The sequence below is a fragment of the Entelurus aequoreus genome, linkage group LG10, assembly GCF_033978785.1.
Source record: "Entelurus aequoreus isolate RoL-2023_Sb linkage group LG10, RoL_Eaeq_v1.1, whole genome shotgun sequence".
Classification (NCBI taxonomy): Eukaryota; Metazoa; Chordata; class Actinopteri; order Syngnathiformes; family Syngnathidae; genus Entelurus; species Entelurus aequoreus.
Window position 1 is genome coordinate 44,453,629 of NC_084740.1, and position 20,030 is coordinate 44,473,658.

Genomic DNA, 20,030 nt, shown 5'->3' on the forward strand with positions numbered 1-20,030 from the left:
ATTTTTTCAATTTCTGTTTTTTTTCCATTATATTATGTTTATTATTTATTATTTATTATGTTTTATATTCATTTATTTTTTCAATTTCTCTTCTTTTTTCGTTATATTCAATGTCACTAGTAAATATCACAGTCACTTCCTATTTGTAGTTGTAGACTGGGGTCCGCGCTTTGAACCAAGATCTGTTAAGCTTTCCTACGCTTTGAGTCAAGCTTTGCTGAGCTTTGTCAGGCTTTGTCATGCTTTGATACGAGCTCGGCGCTTTATTCCATCCTTGACAGAGCGCCAAATTTTTTTAAACCGTTTAAAAAATTTTGGCGAACTTGCCGCATGTCCCGCTTCACTACAAGCTTTCCCACGATCCATTAGGACCCTCACGCTTTAATCACGCTTTGTTACGCTTTAACGCCGCTTTGCATGCCGCTTTAAAGCGCCGTCAAAGCGCCGTTGGTGTGAACCTAGCATCAGTCTAAGTTAAAAAAATGCTTTTTTTGACAGCTGCAGCTGCGGCTAAAGTCCACCGGAAGGCGTTTTTTCCCTCCAAAGTCTATTGCTGTCAATAAAAGACATTTAAACAATAGCCAGAGTTTTCCCCTCATAAGTCTGGTCCTCTAAATAAGAGTCACTTGGAAATAATGCATTTTTTTATGGGTGCAGATGCGCAGCGGTCCACAGGAGGGCTTCAATTCCCCGCTGCTTATTTATTTTATTTTTTTCCTTTTTCTTCCCAGGTCACCTGTCCGTCATCCTGGGGGTATTTTTGACCTTTCCCCCGTGTTGGGGAATGGGAGCCCTCTTGTTCACAAATACTCCCCTGGGATGACTCACAGCGTTAGGGAAGGCCTCAATAAGCCCCAAACAGCCTAAAATTTGGGGGGGGGGGGGGGGAAGCTGAAATTTTTAAAAATTCCCTCCCTGGGCCTTGCCCAAGTCACTCCCAGGGAGGGAATTTCCCCCCACATTTTGGGCTGTTTGGGGCTTATTGAGGCCTTCCCTAACGCTGTGAGTCATCCCGGGGGAGTATTTTTGAACGTTAGTCCACAAGAGGGCTCCCAACACCTGCCTGTCTGCTCAGCTCCTCCAAAATTAGGCAAAAGGGTTTCAAATCAGGCCCAGAAGGTGCAGGACTCATCTCAGCTATGGAGATGGGTGCAGCTGCTTCAGGCGGCCACCGGAGGCCTCCAATTCCCCGGAAATACCGGCTGGACTCCTCTGCCTTACCAAAATACACCAAACTGTCTAAAAAATAGGCCCCCAAAAGGGCTCCAATTCCCCGGGAACACATGCTGGACTCCTGTGCTTCACCAAAATATGCCAAACTGTTTAAAAAGAGGCCCCCAAAAGGGCCCCAATTCCCCGGGAACACATGCTGGACTCCTGTGCTTCACCAAAATACGCCAAACTGTTTAAAAAGATGCCCAGCAAGAGGGCTCCAATTCCCTGGGAACACCTGCTTGATTCCTCTGCCTCACCAAAATATGCCAAAGTGTTTAAAAAGATGCCCCCAAAAGGCATCCAAATCCCCGGGGACACGTGCTGGACTCCTCTGCCTCACCAAAATATGCGAAACTGTTTAAAAAGATGCCCAGCAAGAGGGCTCCAATTCACTGGTAACACCTGCTGGACCCTTCAGCAGCACCAAAATATGCCAAACTGTCTAAAAAGATTCCCCCAAAAGGGCTCCAATTCCCCGGGAACACATGCTGGACTCCATAGCTTCACAAAAATACGCCAAACTGTTTAAAAAGATGCCCAGCAAGAGGGCTCCAATTCTCCGGGAACACCTGCTGGACCCTTCAGCATCACCAAAATATGCCAAACTGTCTAAAAAGATGCCCCCAAAAGGGCGCCAATTCCCTGGGAACACATGCTGGACTCCATAGCTTCACCAAAATACGCCAAACTGTTTAAAAAGATGCCCAGCAAGAGGGCTCCAATTCTCCGGGAACACCTGCTGGACCCTTCAGCATCACCAAAATATGCCAAACTGTTTAAAAAGATGCCCCCAAAAGGGCTCCAATTCTCCGGGAACACCTGCTGGACCCTTCAGCGTCACCAAAATATGCCAAACTATTTAAAAAGATGCCCCCAAAAAGTCTCCAATTCCCTAATGTAGTGTCCAGTGAGACCTAATGTAGTGTCCAGTGAGAGGTGTACCTAATGTAGTGTCCAGTGAGAGGTGTACCTAATGTAGTGTCCAGTGAGACCTAATGTAGTGTCCAGTGAGAGGTGTACCTAATGTAGTGTCCAGTGAGAGGTGTACCTAATGTAGTGTCCAGTGAGACCTAATGTAGTGTCCAGTGAGAGGTGTACCTAATGTAGTGTCCAGTGAGACCTAATGTAGTGTCCAGTGAGAGGTGTACCTAATGTAGTGTCAGTGAGAGGTGTACCTAATGTAGTGTCCAGTGAGACCTAATGTAGTGTCCAGTGAGAGTTGTACCTAATGTAGTGTCCAGTGAGACCTAATGTAGTGTCCAGTGAGAGTTGTACCTAATGTAGTGTCCAATGAGACCTAATGTAGTGTCCAGTGAGAGGTGTACCTAATGTAGTGTCAGTGAGAGGTGTACCTAATGTAGTGTCCAGTGAGAGGTGTACCTAATGTAGTGTCCAGTGAGACCTAATGTAGTGTCCAGTGAGAGGTGTACCTAATGTAGTGTCAGTGAGAGGTGTACCTAATGTAGTGTCCAGTGAGACCTAATGTAGTGTCCAGTGAGAGTTGTACCTAATGTAGTGTCCAGTGAGACCTAATGTAGTGTCCAGTGAGAGTTGTACCTAATGTAGTGTCCAGTGAGACCTAATGTAGTGGCCAGTGAGAGGTGTACCTAATGTAGTGTCCAGTGAGACGTGTACCTAATGTAGTGTTCAGTGAGACCTAATGTAGTGTCCAGTGAGAGGTGTACCTAATGTAGTGTCCAGTGAGAAGTGTACCTAATGTAGTGTCCAGTGAGACCTAATGTAGTGTCCAGTGAGAAGTGTACGTAATGTAGTGTCCAGTGAGACCTAATGTAGTGTCCAGTGAGGAGTGTACCTAATGTAGTGTCCAGTGAGACCTAATGTAGTGTCCAGTGAGAAGTGTACCTAATGTAGTGTCCAGTGAGACCTAATGTAGTGTCCAGTGAGAGGTGTACCTAATGTAGTGTCCAGTGAGAAGTGTACCTAATGTAGTGTCCAGTGAGACCTAATGTAGTGTCCAGTGAGACCTAATGTAGTGTCCAGTGAGAGATGTACCTAATGTAGTGTCCAGTGAGACCTAATGTAGTGTCCAGTGAGAGATGTACCTAATGTAGTGTCCAGTGAGACCTAATGTAGTGTCCAGTGAGAGATGTTCCTAATGTAGTGTCCAGTGAGACCTAATGTAGTGTCCAGTGAGAGATGTACCTAATGTAGTGTCCAGTGAGACCTAATGTAGTGTCCAGTGAGAGATGTACCTAATGTAGTGTCCAGTGAGACCTAATGTAGTGTCCAGTGAGAAGTGTACCTAATGTAGTGTCCAGTGAGACCTAATGTAGTGTCCAGTGAGACCTAATGTAGTGTCCAGTGAGAGGTGTACCTAATGTTGTGTCCAGTGAGAGGTGTACCTAATGTAGTGTCCAGTGAGAGGTGTACCTAATGTAGTGTCCAGTGAGAGGTGTACCTAATGTAGTGTCCAGTGAGAGGTGTACCTAATGTAGTGTCCAGTGAGACCTAATGTAGTGTCCAGTGAGAGGTGTACCTAATGTAGTGTCCAGTGAGAGGTGTACCTAATGTAGTGTCCAGTGAGAAGTGTACCTAATGTAATGTCCAGTGAGACCTAATGTAGTGTCCAGTGAGAAGTGTACATAATGTAGTGTCCAGTGAGACCTAATGTAGTGTCCAGTGAGAAGTGTACCTAATGTAGTGTCCAGTGAGAGGTGTACCTAATGTAGTGTCCAGTGAGACCTAATGTAGTGTCCAGTGAGAAGTGTACCTAATGTAGTGTCCAGTGAGAGGTGTACCTAATGTAGTGTCCAGTGAGACCTAATGTAGTGTCCAGTGAGAAGTGTACCTAATGTAGTGTCCAGTGAGACCTAATGTAGTGTCCAGTAAGAGGTGTACCTAATGTAGTGTCCAGTGAGAAGTGTACCTAATGTAGTGTCCAGTGAGACCTAATGTAGTGTCCAGTGAGAAGTGTACCTAATGTAGTGTCCAGTGAGACCTAATGTAGTGTCCAGTGAGAGATGTACCTAATGTAGTGTCCAGTGAGACCTAATGTAGTGTCCAGTGAGAGATGTACCTAATGTAGTGTCCAGTGAGACCTAATGTAGTGTCCAGTGAGAGATGTACTTAATGTAGTGTCCAGTGAGACCTAATGTAGTGTCCAGTGAGAGATGTACCTAATGTAGTGTCCAGTGAGACCTAATGTAGTGTCCAGTGAGAGATGTACCTAATGTAGTGTCCAGTGAGACCTAATGTAGTGTCCAGTGAGACCTAATGTAGTGTCCAGTGAGAAGTATACCTAATGTAGTGTCCAGTGAGACCTAATGTAGTGTCCAGTGAGACCTAATGTAGTGTCCAGTGAGAGGTGTACCTAATGTAGTGTCCAGTGAGACCTAATGTAGTGTCCAGTGAGAGGTGTACCTAATGTAGTGTCCAGTGAGAGGTGTACCTAATGTAGTGTCCAGTGAATAAACACCAATGAGTCATATTTCATATTTCATATTTTCTCCCTAAAAATCCGAGGAGTGGCCAGAGGGATGAAGACTCCTCGTCCTCCTCTTCCTCACCAGCGAGGACCACCTTCCTCCTCCTCCTCCTCCTCCTCCTCGTCACGTGGTGCCTCGAACGTCCTCACGAGCACGTGCATCACGCACCATCACAGGAGGTTCTACAAGGTTCTAGCAGGTCTAGCAGGTTGGAATTCCTTCACGGATGTTTGCGAGCAGCGAGCGGACTTCTCTGGATTCTACTCGGCGTGTCTCCTTCCGCCGCAGGGGGGCGTCCAGCAGCGGGCGCAGCCGCGGCATAAGTCCGCTGGAGCAGCAGAGGAGCCGGCGAGCAGGCGAGGCTGTGAGTGCAACTCTTTTATTATCATATTTATTGTGTGTAAACTCATATTTTACTATCATATTTATGTTTTAAAATTTATTGTTTGTAAACTCATATTTAATTATCATATTTGTATGTATTTATTGTGTGTAAACTCATATTTAATTATCATATTTTTATGTATTTATTTGTGTGTAAAATCATATTTAATTATCATATTTTTATGTTTTTATTGTGTGTAAACTCATATTTAATTATCATATTTTTATGTATTCATTGTGTGTAAGCTCATATTTAATTATCATATTGTTATGTATTTATTGTGTGTAAACTCATATTTGTGTTATATTTTATTGTGTGCGATACCAGCAGTCCTGCAGAGTGTTTACTTGTGTGTGATAGCATGTGCGATACAAGCAGTCCTACAGTGTGTTTACTTGTGTGTGATATCATGTGCGATACAAGCAGTCCTGCACCGTGTTTACTTGTGTGTGATATCATGTGCGATACAAGTATTCATGCAGAGTGTTTACTTGTGTGATATCATGTGTGATGCAAGCAGTCCTGCAGTGTGTTTACCTGTGTGTGATATTATGTGTGATACAAGCAGTCCTGCAGAGTGTTTACTTGTGTGTGATATCATGTGCGATATGAGTGGTCCTGCAAAGTGTTTACTTGTGTTTGATATCATGTGCGATACAAGCAGTCCTGCAACGTTAACTTGTGTGTGATGTCATGTGTGATACAAGCGGTCCTGCAGAGTGTTTACTTGTGTGTGATATCATGTGTGATACAAGCAGTCCTACAGTGTGTTTACCTGTGTGGGTTATCATGTGCGATGCAAGCAGTCCTGCAGAGTGTTTACTTGTGTGTGATATCCTGTGCGATCCAAGCGGCACTGCAGCGTGTTTACTTGTGTGTGATATCATGTGCGCTACAAGCAATCTTGCAATGTGTTTACTTGTGTGTGATATCATGTGTGATACAAGCAGTCTTGCAGTGTGTTTCCTTGTGTGTGATATCATGTGTGATACAAGCGGTCCTGCAATGTGTTTTCTTGTGTGTGATATCGTGTGAGATCCAAGCGGTCCTGCAGAGTGTTTACTTGTGTGTGATATCCTGTGCAATACAAGCGGTCCTGCAGTGTGTTTACTTGTGTGTGATATCATGTGCGCTACAAGCAGTCTTGCAATGTGTTTACTTGTGTGTGATATCATGTGTGATACAAGCAGTCCTGCAGTGTGTTTCCTTGTGTGTGATATAATGTGTGATACAAGCAGTCCTGCAGCAAGTTTACCTGTGTGTGATACCATGTGCGATAAAAGCGGTCCTGCAATGTGTTTTCCTGTGTGTGATATCGTGTGAGATACAAGCGGTCCTGCAGAGTGTTTACTTGCGTGTGATATCACGTGCAATACAAGCAGAGTGTTTACTTGCATGTGATATCATGTGCGATACAAGCAGAGTGTTTACTTGTGTGTGATATCATGTGCGATACAAGCAGAGTGTTTACCTGTCCACAATAATAATGATAACATGAATGAGTTATCAAACATGTTGAAGAAGTGTTCTTGATGCTGACCAACACATGTTCTACAGATGACATCACAGTGTGTGCTACAGATGACATCACAGTGTGTGTTCTACAAATGACATCACAGTGTGTGTGCTACAGATGACATCGCAGTGTGTGTGCTACAGATGACATCGCAGTGCGTGTGCTACAGATGACATCACAGTGTGTGTGCTACAGATGACATCACAGTGTGTTCTACAGATGACATCACAGTGTGTGTTCTACAGATGACATCGCAGTGTGTGTGCTACAGATGACATCAGTGTGTTCTACAGATGACATCACAGTATGTTCTACAGATGACATCACAGTGTGTGTTCTACAGATGACATCGCAGTGTGTGTGCTACAGATGACATCGCAGTGTGTGTGCTACAGATGACATCACAGTGTGTGTTCTACAGATGACATCGCAGTGTGTGTGCTACAGATGACATCAGTGTGTGTGCTACAGATGACATCATAGTGTGTTCTACAGATGACATCGCAGTGTGTGTGCTACAGATGACATCACAGTGCGTGTGCTACAGATGACATCGCAGTGCGTGTGCTACAGATGACATCACAGTGTGTGTTCTACAGATGACATCACAGTGTGTGTGCTACAGATGACATCACAGTGTGTGTTCTACAGATGACATCACAGTGTGTGTACTACAGATGACACCACAGTGCGTGTGCTACAGATGACATCGCAGTGCGTGTGCTACAGATGACATCACAGTGTGTGTTCTACAGATGACATCACAGTGTGTGTGCTACAGATGACATCACAGTGTGTGTTCTACAGATGACATCACAGTGTGTGTACTACAGATGACACCACAGTGTGTGTTCTACAGATGACATCACAGTGTGTGTGCTACAGATGACATCACAGTGTGTGTGCTACAGATGACATCACAGTGTGTGTTCTACAGATGACATCCCAGTGTGTCCTACAGATGACATTACAGTGTGTGTTCTACAGATGACATCGCAGTGTGTGTGCTACAGATGACATCGCAGTGTGTTCTACAGATGACATCGCAGTGTGTGTGCTACAGATGACATCGCAGTGTGTGTGCTACAGATGACATCGCAGTGTGTGTGCTACAGATGACATCACAGTGTGTGTGCTACAGATGACATCACAGTGTGTTCTACAGATGACATCACAGTGTGTGTTCTACAGATGACATCACAGTGTGTGTGCTACAGATGACATCACAGTGTGTTCTACAGATGACATCACAGTGTGTGTTCTACAGATGACATCACAGTGTGTTCTACAGATGACACCACAGTGTGTGTGCTACAGATGACGTCACAGTGTGTGTTTGCAGACAATAAATGTGTGATTGAGGTCGTGAGGACAATGGAGGCACTGAAGGTGCAAACTAAGCAAAGAAGAGCAACAACAATAGGAGATAATTAAGCAACAACAATACAATAAAAAGTAAAAGAGCAACGACAATAGGAGATAATTGAGCAACAACAATACAATAAAAAGTAAAAGAGCAACGACAATAGGAGATAATTGAGCAACAACAATACAATAAAAAATAAAAGAGCAACAACAATAGGAGATAATTGAGCAACAACAATACAATAAAAAGTAAAAGATCAACAACAATAGGAGATAATTGAGCAACAACAATACAATAAAAAGTAAAAGATCAACAATAGGAGATAATTGAGCAACAACAATACAATAAAAAGTAAAAGATCAACAATAGGAGATAATTGAGCAACAACAATACAATAAAAAGTAAAAGATCAACAACAGTAGGAGATAATTGAGCAACAACAATACAATAAAAAATAAAAGATCAACAACAATAAGAGATAATTGTGTGTGGGAACGTCCTCAGGAGTCATTTTCATGATTAGATTGACTTTTAAGCTAATGACACTCCTTTGATAGCTTTAGCCTTTTTAGCTAACATTTAATTAGTGACACTCAATTGATGACTATGATGATTAATGAGTATTATAATTATTGTTATAATTAATTGTATTTTCATTACTATTACTATTATTATTAATAGTGTTGCTTTAATGCATGTTTGCCTTTACATGTTGTGTAGTGTTGTATTTAATCATTAATATGTTTATTAATGATTCTAAATTACTTTGTCAATTCAGACCCTAGTTTTGCAAAGCTGTGATTGGTTGAAGTTTGTCTTTCTCTCATTTTCTCACCTTGATTAACATTTTCTGATTTTTGTAACAAGTTTTAAAATATTTTGTAACAACATAACCTGTTGTTGTTACACGTGACCTGTTGTTACACATAACCTGTTGTTGTTACATGTGACCTGTTGTTACACGTGACCTGTTGTTACACATAACCTGTTGTTGTTACGCGTGACCTGTTGTTATACATAACCTGTTGTTGTTACACGTGACCTGTTGTTACATGTGACCTGTTGTTGTTACACGTGACCTGTTGTTATACATAACCTGTTGTTGTTACACGTGACCTGTTGTTACATGTGACCTGTTGTTGTTACATGTGACCTGTTGTTACACATAACCTGTTGTTGTTACGCGTGACCTGTTGTTATACATAACCTGTTGTTGTTACACGTGACCTGTTGTTACATGTGACCTGTTGTTGTTACACGTGACCTGTTGTTATACATAACCTGTTGTTGTTACATGTGACCTGTTGTTACACATGACCTGTTGTTGTTACATGTGACCTGTTGTTACACATGACCTGTTGTTGTTACATGTGACCTGTTGTTACACATGACCTGTTGTTGTTACATGTGACCTGTTGTTACACATGACCTGTTGTTACACGTAACCTGTTGTTACACACAACCTATTGTTGTTACACACAACCTATTGTTGTTACACGTAACCTGTTGTTACACATAACCTGTTGTTGTTACACGTAACCTGTTGTTACACACAACCTATTGTTGTTACACGTGACCTTTTGTTGTAACACACAACCTGTTGTTGTTTTTACCCGTGACCTGTTGTTACACATGACCTGTTGTTGTTACATGTAACCTGTTGTTACACACAACCTATTGTTACACGTAACCTGTTGCTACACACAACCTAATGTTGTTACACGTGACCTTTTGTTGTAACACACAACCTGTTGTTGTTACACGTGACCTGTTGTTACACATGACCTGTTGTTGTTACATGTAACCTGTTGTTGCTACATGTAACCTGTTGTTACACACAACCTATTGTTGTTACACGTAAGCTTTTGTTGTAACACATAACCTGTTGTTGTTACACATAACCTGTTGTTACATGTGACCTGTTGTTGTTACATGTAACTTATTGTTGTTACACATAACCTGTTGTTGTTACATGGGACCTGACACATGACTTGTTGCTGTTACATGTAACCTGTTGTTACATGTGACCTTTTGTTAAACGTGACCTGTTGTTGTTACACGTGACCTGTTGTTACACGTGACCTGTTGTTGTTACATGTGACCTGTCTTTGTTACACGTGACCTGTTGTTTTTACACGTGACCTGTTGTTTTTACATGTAATCTGTTGTTGTTACCTGTGACCTGTTGTTGTTATATATAACCTGTTGTTGTTACACGTGACCTGTTGTAACACATAACCTGTTGTTGTTACATGTGACCTGTTGTTGTTACACGTGACCTGTTGTTGTTATATGTAACCTGTTGTTGTTACACGTGACCTGTTGTTTTTACATGTAATCTGTTGTTGTTACCTGTGACCTGTTGTTGTTATATATAACCTGTTGTTGTTACACGTGACCTGTTGTAACACATAACCTGTTGTTGTTACATGTGACCTGTTGTTGTTACACGTGACCTGTTGTTGTTATATGTAACCTGTTGTTGTTACACGTGACCTGTTGTAACACATAACCTGTTGTTGTTACATGTGACCTGTTGTTGTTACACGTGACCTGTTGTTGTTACACATAACCTGTTGTTGTTACATGGGACCTGACACATGACTTGTTGCTGTTACATGTAACCTGTTGTTACATGTGACCTTTTGTTAAACGTGACCTGTTGTTGTTACACGTGACCTGTTGTTACACGTGACCTGTTGTTGTTACATGTGACCTGTTGTTACACGAACCTGTCGTTGTTACACGTGACCTGTTGTTTTTACACGTGATCTGTTGTTTTTACATGTAATCTGTTGTTGTTACCCATGACCTGTTGTTGTTATATGTAACCTGTTGTTGTTACACGTGACCTGTTGTAACACATAACCTGTTGTTGTTACATGTGACCTGTTGTTGTTACATGTAACCTGTCGTTGTTACACGTGACCTGTTGTTTTTACACGTGACCTGTTGTTTTTACATGTAATCTGATGTTGTTACACATGACCTGTTGTTGTTATACGTGACCTGTTGATTTTACACGTGACCTGTTGTTTTTACATGTAATCTGTTGTTGTTACACATCACCTGTTGTTGTTACACATGACCTGTTGTTGTTACATGTAACCTGTTGTTGTTACACGTGAGTATTGATCGCTATAAAAGTAGGAGTGCTCAGATTTAGGACACTTGTTGTTTACCAGGAAAGATCTAAACCCAAATACTAAATAGAAGTTCTACATAAAGCACCAACTTAACAATGCGTGTGTGTTTGCGTGCGTGTGTGCGTGTGCGTGTATGTGTGTGTGTGTGTGTGTGCGTGCGTGCGTGTGTGCAGGAGCAGCTTTAATGAAGAAGCACAACTGCTGACCGACAGGGACCCTTGTCAACAAGAATGGGGTCACCATGGCAACCACTGCTCCTCTTCTCAGCCATCACTGTTGTTTCAGGTCAGAGGTCAAACACACTCTCCTTGTTGGAAGAAAGATATGTTGCATGTTAGTGCGTGGACGTACAACAATGAAATATTACCCAGTTTTATCTGCTTGTACTTTTTACAATTCATTTAAAATTATTGTATTTGTTTTTTAATCCCTCAATGATCTAGCCCCGCCCACATCTTGTTGATTGTTGATAGACATGAATTATTTTAGTTGTTATTTGACATTAATTATTTTTAGTTGTTGATATTTGACAATAACTATTTTAGTTGTTGATATTTGACATGAAATATTTTACTTGTTATTTGACATGAATTATTTTTAGTTGTTGATATTTGACATTAATTATTTTAGTTGTTGATATTTGACATTAATTATTTTATTTGTTGATATTTGACATTAATTATTTTAGTTGTTATCCGACATGAATTATTTTTAGTTGTTGATATTTGACATGAACTATTTTTAGTTGTTGATATTTGACATGAATTATTTTAGTTGTTGATATTTTACATTAATTATTTTTAGTTGTTGATATTTGACATGAATTGTTTTAATTGTTGATATTTGACATTAATTATTTGTAGTTGTTGATATTTTACATGGATTGTTTAAATTGTTGATATTTGACATGAATTATTTGTAGTTGTTGTTATTTGACATTAATTCTTTTAGTTTTTATTTGACATGAATTAGTTTTAGTTGTTGATATTTGACATGAATTATTTTAGTTATTTGACATGAATTATTTTTAGTTGTTTATATTTGACATTAATTATTTTAGTTGTTGATATTTGACATCATTTTATTTGTTGATATTTGACATTAATTATTTTAGTTATCTGACATTATTTTTAGTTATTGATATTTGACATGAACTATTTTTAGTTGTTGATATTTGACATTAATTATTTTAGTTGTTGATATTTGACATGAACTATTTTTAGTTGTTGATATTTGACATGAATTATTTTAGTTGTTGATATTTGACATTAATTATTTTAGTTGTTGATATTTGACATGAATTATTTTTAGTTGTTGATATTTGACATGAATTATTTGTAGTTGTTGATATTTTACATGAATTGTTTAAATTGTTGATATTTTACATGAATTATTTGTAGTTGTTGTTATTTGACATTATTTCTTTTAGTTGTTATTTGACATGAATTAGTTTTAGTTGTTGATATTTGACATGAATTATTTTAGTTGTTATTTGACATGAATTAGTTTTAGTTGTTGATTTTTGACATGAATTATTTTAGTTATTTGACGTGAATTATTTTTAGTTGTTGATATTTGACATTAATTATTTTTGTTGTTGATATTTGACATTACTTTATTTGTTAAAATTTGACATTAATTATTTTAGTTGTTATCTGACAGTAATTATTTTTAGTTGTTGATATTTGACATGAACTATTTTTAGTTGTTGATATTTGACATGAATTGTTTTAGTTGTTGATATTTGACATGAATTGTTTTAATTGTTGATATTTGACATGAATTATTTGTAGTTGTTGATATTTTACATGAATTGTTTAAATTGTTGATATTTGACATGAATTGTTTTAATTGTTGATATTTGACATTAATTATTTGTAGTTGTTGTTATTTGACATTAATTCTTTTAGTTGTTATTTGACATGAATTAGTTTTAGTTGTTGATATTTGACATGAATTATTTTAGTTGTTATTTGACATGAATTATTTTTAGTTGTTGTTATTTGACATTAATTATTTTAGTTGTTGATATTTGACATTATTTTATTTGTTGATATTTGACATTAATTATTTTAGTTGTTATCTGACATTAATTATTTTTAGTTGTTGATATTTGACATGAACTATTTTTAGTTGTTGATATTTGACATTAATTATTTTAGTTGTTGATATTTGACATTAATTATTTTAGTTGTTGATATTTGACATTAATTATTTTTAGTTGTTGATATTTGACATGAATTGTTTTAGTTGTTGATATTTGACATGAATTGTTTTAGTTGTTGATATTTGACATGAAGTAGTTTTAGTTGTTGATATTGGACATTAATTATTTTAGTTATTTGACATTAATTCTTTTTAGTTGTTATTTGACATTAATTCTTTTAGTTATTTTACATGAATTATTGTAGTTGTTATTTGACATGAATTATTTTAGTTGTTGATATTTCACAATAATTATTTTAGTTGTTGATACTTGACATTAATTATTTTTAGTTGTTGATATTTGATATGAATTATTTTAGTTGTTATTTGCCAATAATCATTTTTAGTTGTTGATATTTGACATGAATTATTTTTATTTGTTGATATTTGACATGAATTATTTTAGTTGTTGATAATTGACATTAATTAGTTTTAGTTGTTGATATTTGACATAAAAAAATGTATTGGTTGATATTTGACATGAATTATTTTTAGTTGTTGATATTTGACATTAATTATTTTATTTGTTTATATATGACGTGAATTATTTTACTTGTTGATATTTGACATTAATTATTTTTAGTTGTTGATATTTGACATTAATTATTTTAGTTGTTGATATTTGACTTTTTTATTTTTTAAATTGTTGATATTTGACATTAATTAGTTTTAGTTGTTGATATTTGACATTCATTATTTTACTTGTTGATATTTGATATTAATTAGTTTTAGTTGTTGATATTTGACATTAATTATTTTACTTGTTGATATTTGATATTAATTAGTTTTAGTTGTTGATATTTGACATGAATTATTTTAGTTGTTGATATTTGACATGAATTATTTTTATTTGTTGATTGTTGACATTTATTATTGGTATTTGTTGATATTTGAGCTGAATTATTTTTAGTTGTTGATATTTGACATTAATTACTTTTAGTTGTTGATATTGGACATTAATTATTTTAGTTGTTGATATTTGACTTTTTTATTTTTTAAATTGTTGATATTTGACATTAATTAGTTTTAGTTGTTGATATTTGACATTAATTATTTTACTTGTTGATATTTGATATTAATTAGTTTTAGTTGTTGATATTTGACATTAATTATTTTAGTTGTTGATATTCGACATCAATTATTTTTAGTTGATATTTGACATGAATTATTTTAGTTGTTGATAATTGACATTAATTAGTTTTAGTTGTTGATATATGACATGAATTATTTTACTTGTTGATAATTGACATTAATTAGTTTTAGTTTTTGATATTTGACATAAAAAAAATTTATTGGTTGATATTTGACATGCATTATTTTTAGTTGTTGATATTTGACATTAATTATTTTATTTGTTGATATATGACGTGAATTATTTTACTTGTTGATATTTGACATTAATTATTTTTAGTTGTTGATATTTGACATTAATTATTTTAGTTGTTGATATTTGACTTTTTTATTTTTTAAATTGTTGATATTTGACATTAATTAGTTTTAGTTGTTGATATTTTACATTCATTATTTTACTTGTTGATATTTGATATTAATTAGTTTTAGTTGTTGATATTTGACATTAATTATTTTACTTGTTGATATTTGATATTAATTATTTTAGTTGTTGATATTTGACATGAATTATTTTTATTTGTTGATTGTTGACATTTATTATTGGTATTTGTTGATATTTGAGCTGAATTGTTTTTAGTTGTTGATATTTAACATTAATTACTTTTAGTTGTTGATATTGGACATTAATTATTTTAGTTGTTGATATTTGACTTTTTTATTTTTTAAATTGTTGATATTTGACATTAATTAGTTTTAGTTGTTGATATTTGACATTAATTATTTTACTTGTTGATATTTGATATTAGTTTTAGTTGTTGATATTTGACATTAATTATTTTACTTGTTGATATTTGACATTCATTATTTTTAGTTGTTGATATTTGACATACTGTACATTATTACTGTACATTATTGCTGTATATTATTACTGTAAATTATTGCTGTCCATAATTACTCTTCATAATAATGTACATTATTACTCTATATTATCGCTGTACATTATTGCTGTTTATTATTACTGCACATTATTACTGTATACTATTACTCTACATTATTACTCTATATTATCGCTGTACATTATTGCTGTTTATTATTACTGTACATTATTACTGCACATTATTACTGTATACTATTACTCTACATTATTACTCTATAATATCGCTGTACATTATTACTGTACATTATTACTGCACATTATTACTGTATACTATTACTCTACATTATTGCTGTACATTATCGCCGTACATGATTAATTATTACAAGTAATTGCTGCATTTGTCTGCTGCAAGTTGCCATCTTTGTTTAGCATCCACCTTGGCTAGTTAGCTTGCTAACTGTCTCTCTTCATAGTCAAGCTACATCTGAAATATTCTATATTGTATTATTTGACACCAATTTGAAACATGTACTTACACAAAAGCAAGCAGTAGTGTAAACAGTGAGACTAGCATGCAGTTCATGTGTTGCAGATGTTGCACTAGCGGTGGGGGTGCGGCCTATTTCCTACGCTGCCCTGCTGAGGATGAAAGCAGACAGCTCTTCTTCGCCACTCGGCCCCCGCGGGCGACCACAGCAGCATCATGGTGGGCAGCATCATGGTGGGGGGCCCGCACTGCCCGACTGGTCCGTCTTTGCCAGCCACCCTCATCCTGCTATGAACCTGCCGGACCCTCAGGAGGACCACACAAGTCAAGGTAGGAGACACCAATCATTTCTACAACTCTTATTTTGTTGTGATGTAGTGATTGGAGCACATACTTGTTGCTCACAAAGAACATTCATGAAGTTTGCTTCTTTTATGAATTTATTATGGCTCTACTGAAAATGTGAGGGTCAAAAGTATACATACAGCAATGTTAATATTTGCTTACACGTCCCTTGGCAAGTTTACCTGCAATAAGGCGCTTTTGGTAGCCATCCACAAGCTTCTGCTTGACCACTTGACCACTAAATTGGTGCAGTTCAGCTAAATGTGTTGCTTTTCTGACATGGACTTGTTTCTTCAGCATTGTCCACACCTTTAAGTCAGGACTTTGGGAAGGCCATTCTAAAACCTTCATTCTAGCCTGATTTAACCATTCCTTTACCACTTTTGACGTTTGTTTGGGGTCATTGTCCTGTTAGAACACCCAACTGCGCCCAAGACCCAACTTTTTTAGATTTTAGCTTGTCCTGAATAATTTGGAGCTAATCCTCCTTTTTCATTGTCCCATTTAAAGCAGCAGTTCCATTGGCAGCAAAACAGGCCCAGAGCATAATACTACCACCACCATGCTTGACTGTAGGGGTGGTGTTCCTGGGATTAAAGGCCTCACCTTTTCTCCTCCAAACATATTGCTGGGTATTGTGGCCAAACAACTACATTTTTGTTTCATCTGACCACAGAACTTTCCTCCAGAAGGTCTTATCTTAGTCCATGTGATGTCAGAGTTTCAAGTACCTGGGAGTCTTGTTCACCAGTGAGGGAAGAGTGGATGGTGAGATCGACAGGCGGATCGGTGCGGCGTCTTCAGTAATGCGGACGCTGTATCGATCCGTTGTGTTGAAGAAGGAGCTGAGCCGGAAGGCAAAGCTCTCAATTTAGCGGTCGATCTACGTTCCCATCCTCACCTATGGTCATGAGCTTTGGGTTATGACCGAAAGGACAAGATCACGCGTACAAGCGGCCCAAATTAGTTTCCTCCGCCGGGTGTCGGGTCTCTCCCTTAGAGATAGGGTGAGAAGCTCTGTCATCCGGGAGGAGCTCAAATTAAAGCTGCTCCTCTACATGGAGAGGAGCCAAAGGAGCTGGTTCGGGCATCTGGTCAGGATGCCACCCGAACGCCTCCCTAGGGAGGTGTCTAGGGCACGTACGAGCTGTAGGAGGCCACAGGGAAGACCCAGGACACGTTGGGAAGACTGTGTCTGCCGGATCCCCCAAGAGGAGCTGGATGAAGTGGCTGGGGAGAGGGAAGTCTGGGCTTCCCCGCTTGGGCTGCTGCCCCCACGACCCCACCTCGGATAAGCGGAAGACGATGAATGGATGAAAGGCATATACTGTATATATATATATATATATATATATATATATATATATATATATATATATTAGAGATGTCCTGCCGATATAATCGTCCGCTAAATGCTTTAAAATGTAATATCAGAAATTATCGGCATCGTTTTTTTTATTTTTATTTTTTTTTATTTTTTTAAATTAAATCAACATAAACACAAGATACACTTACAATTAGTGCACCAACCCAAAAAACCTCCCTCCCCCATTCACACAAAAGGGTTGTTTCTGTTATTAATATTCTGCTTCCTACATTATATATCAATATATATCAATACAGTCTGCAAGGGATACAGTCTGTGCTTCCTACATTATATATCAATATATATCAATACAGTCTGCAAGGGATACAGTCTGTGCTTCCTACATTATATATCAATATATATCAATACAGTCTGCAAGGGATACAGTCTGTGCTTCCTACATTATATATCAATATATATCAATACAGTCTGCAAGGGATACAGTCTGTGCTTCCTACATAATATATCAATATATATCAATACAGTCTGCAAGGGATACAGTCTGTGCTTCCTACATTATATATCAATATATATCAATACAGTCTGCAAGGTATACAGTCCGTAAGCACACATGATTGTGCATGCTGCTGCTCCACTAATAATACTAACCTTTAACGGTTAATTTTACTCATTTTCATTCATTACTGTCAAGACTGGGACTTTGGCGTGATTTGTTGTCCCGTGGTGCAAATGATTTGGACCATACGTGGCGTGAAGGTGGGTACATGATTTAATTTTAACACTCAAAAAAAGGAATGAACAAAAAGCGCGCACAAGGCGGAAGTACAAAAACCTGGCTATGAAAATAAAACTTGCACAAAAAGGCAGAAACTATGAACAATGAAACCAAAACACTAACTGTGGCATTAATAAACAAAACTTACTTGGCAAGGAACTGTGAACACGACATGAAGCAGAGTGATGAAAAAGTGTGATGTCGCCAGCACGAACAACAGAAACAGACAGATTTAAATAGTGACATGATCAGTGAAAACAGGTGCGTGACTCAAAACGTGAAACAGGTGCGTGACATGACAGGTGAAAACTAATGGGTTGGCAAGGTAACAAACAAACAAGGAAGTGCACAACCAGGAACTAAAAAGAGTCCAAAAAATAAACAGCACATGGCCAAACAAAAACATGATCAACAGACATGACAATTACTAGTTTCTATGTACTGTATCTGTTTTTATATTGTTTTACTTTCTTTTTTATTCAAGAAAATGTTTTTAATTTATTTATCTTATTTCATTTGATTAATGTTTTTAAAAAGGACCTTATCTTCACCATACCTGGTTGTCCAAATTAGGCATAATAATGTGTAGGGATGTCCGATAATGGCAGAGGTGGGACCAAGTCATTGCTTTGCAAGTCACAAGTAGGTCTCAAGTCTTTGCCCTCAAGTCTCGAGTCAAGTCCCGAGTCAAGACAGGCAAGTCCCGAGTCAAGTCCAAAGTCAAGACTGGAAAGTCTCAAGTCAAGTCCCAAGTCCTGCATTTTGAATTTCGAGTCCTTTCAAGTCCTTTTAACCACAGACTAATATATTTACACAGATTGTGTATGCTTTTAAAACGCTGAATTTATTTATTAGAACAAGTGCATTTGAAATTGCAGGGGAAAAAAAGTGCTGACATTGCACTTCATAATAGCACTATTATCCAATAATTTTAAACATTTAACTCATTCTTTTACAGAATAAACACATTTGAAAAAACAAGTGCAACTGTACTTATTTGCACAAAAGTGTTAACATTGTATTTCCATGGCATATTGCATTGTAACTAGTTCCACAGCAATTTCTATCCTGTTCTTACCTTATCTCATTGATCTCATCTCGTACTGTCTGTGTGTTTATGTGTGCGTACATATGAAAAACATAACAAAAACATGAACAAAACAATGAACAGAGTTGTACTTTTTAGATGTCAGGGCCCTATGCAATATGTACACATATTGTTAATATAGTATGCATTTTAACGTTACGTTACTGTGTGTGATACATTGACTAACGTAACGTTTTGTCTAGGTACCTCATTCAACCCTGCTTAAAAAAATCACTTGGCAAAAAGTATGAATAAGGTAGCGAACTGCAGTGGACGCAACAGATTGCCGTGTTTGCAATGACGTTATAACCATAGACATCTTATAAGTAGAAGCAGCATTGGTTGCTGTGACGCAAGCAATTTGGCCGCCATCTTGAAGTAGTGACAGTTGACAGGTAGAAAATAAAGATGGTGTTCAGCGTTTTCCTACTCAAATGAGCGGACTGTTGAAAATAGGAATCGGGGGATTACTTTTCACAAGTAAGATTTAACATTAATGTACTATTGGTTGTATTTTATGAAAATAATATTACCACAGAGTTGAGAAGGAGCAAAGATCTTCAATATTTGTATGTGAAAATCACAAAGAAATCTTCTGGGGGAGGATGACCCCCCTACAGGGGTTTGGTTTACAAACTTTCAGCCCCACCTAAAACAAAATTCACCAGCCGCCACTGATTATGATGCATTCTCATTTTAGGCAAAATATAAGACAATACTTTCTTAACAGTATAATTGTAACCAGGAATAAGTCTTCAAGTAACAATATTCAAATATTAACA

The 20,030-nt window shown here is 37.2% G+C and overlaps 1 protein-coding gene across 5 annotated transcripts in view; it reads left to right on the forward strand.

The window, feature by feature from the left end:
• The window catches only part of cntn5 (contactin 5), a 207,765-nt gene that overhangs the window by 40,672 nt on the left and 147,063 nt on the right, over nt 1–20,030 (forward strand). For 4 of the 5 annotated variants that reach the window (XM_062060955.1, XM_062060950.1, XM_062060952.1 and 1 more), the window contains 3 exons: nt 4,699–5,025; nt 11,248–11,359; nt 15,820–16,044. In XM_062060955.1, the coding sequence (XP_061916939.1) occupies nt 11,305–11,359; nt 15,820–16,044 (280 nt within the window). In that variant the 5' untranslated portion in view covers nt 4,699–5,025; nt 11,248–11,304. Of the gene's footprint in view, nt 1–4,432; nt 5,026–11,247; nt 11,360–15,819; nt 16,045–20,030 lie in introns of those variants that run through there. The other variant, XM_062060953.1, reaches the window with a different exon arrangement.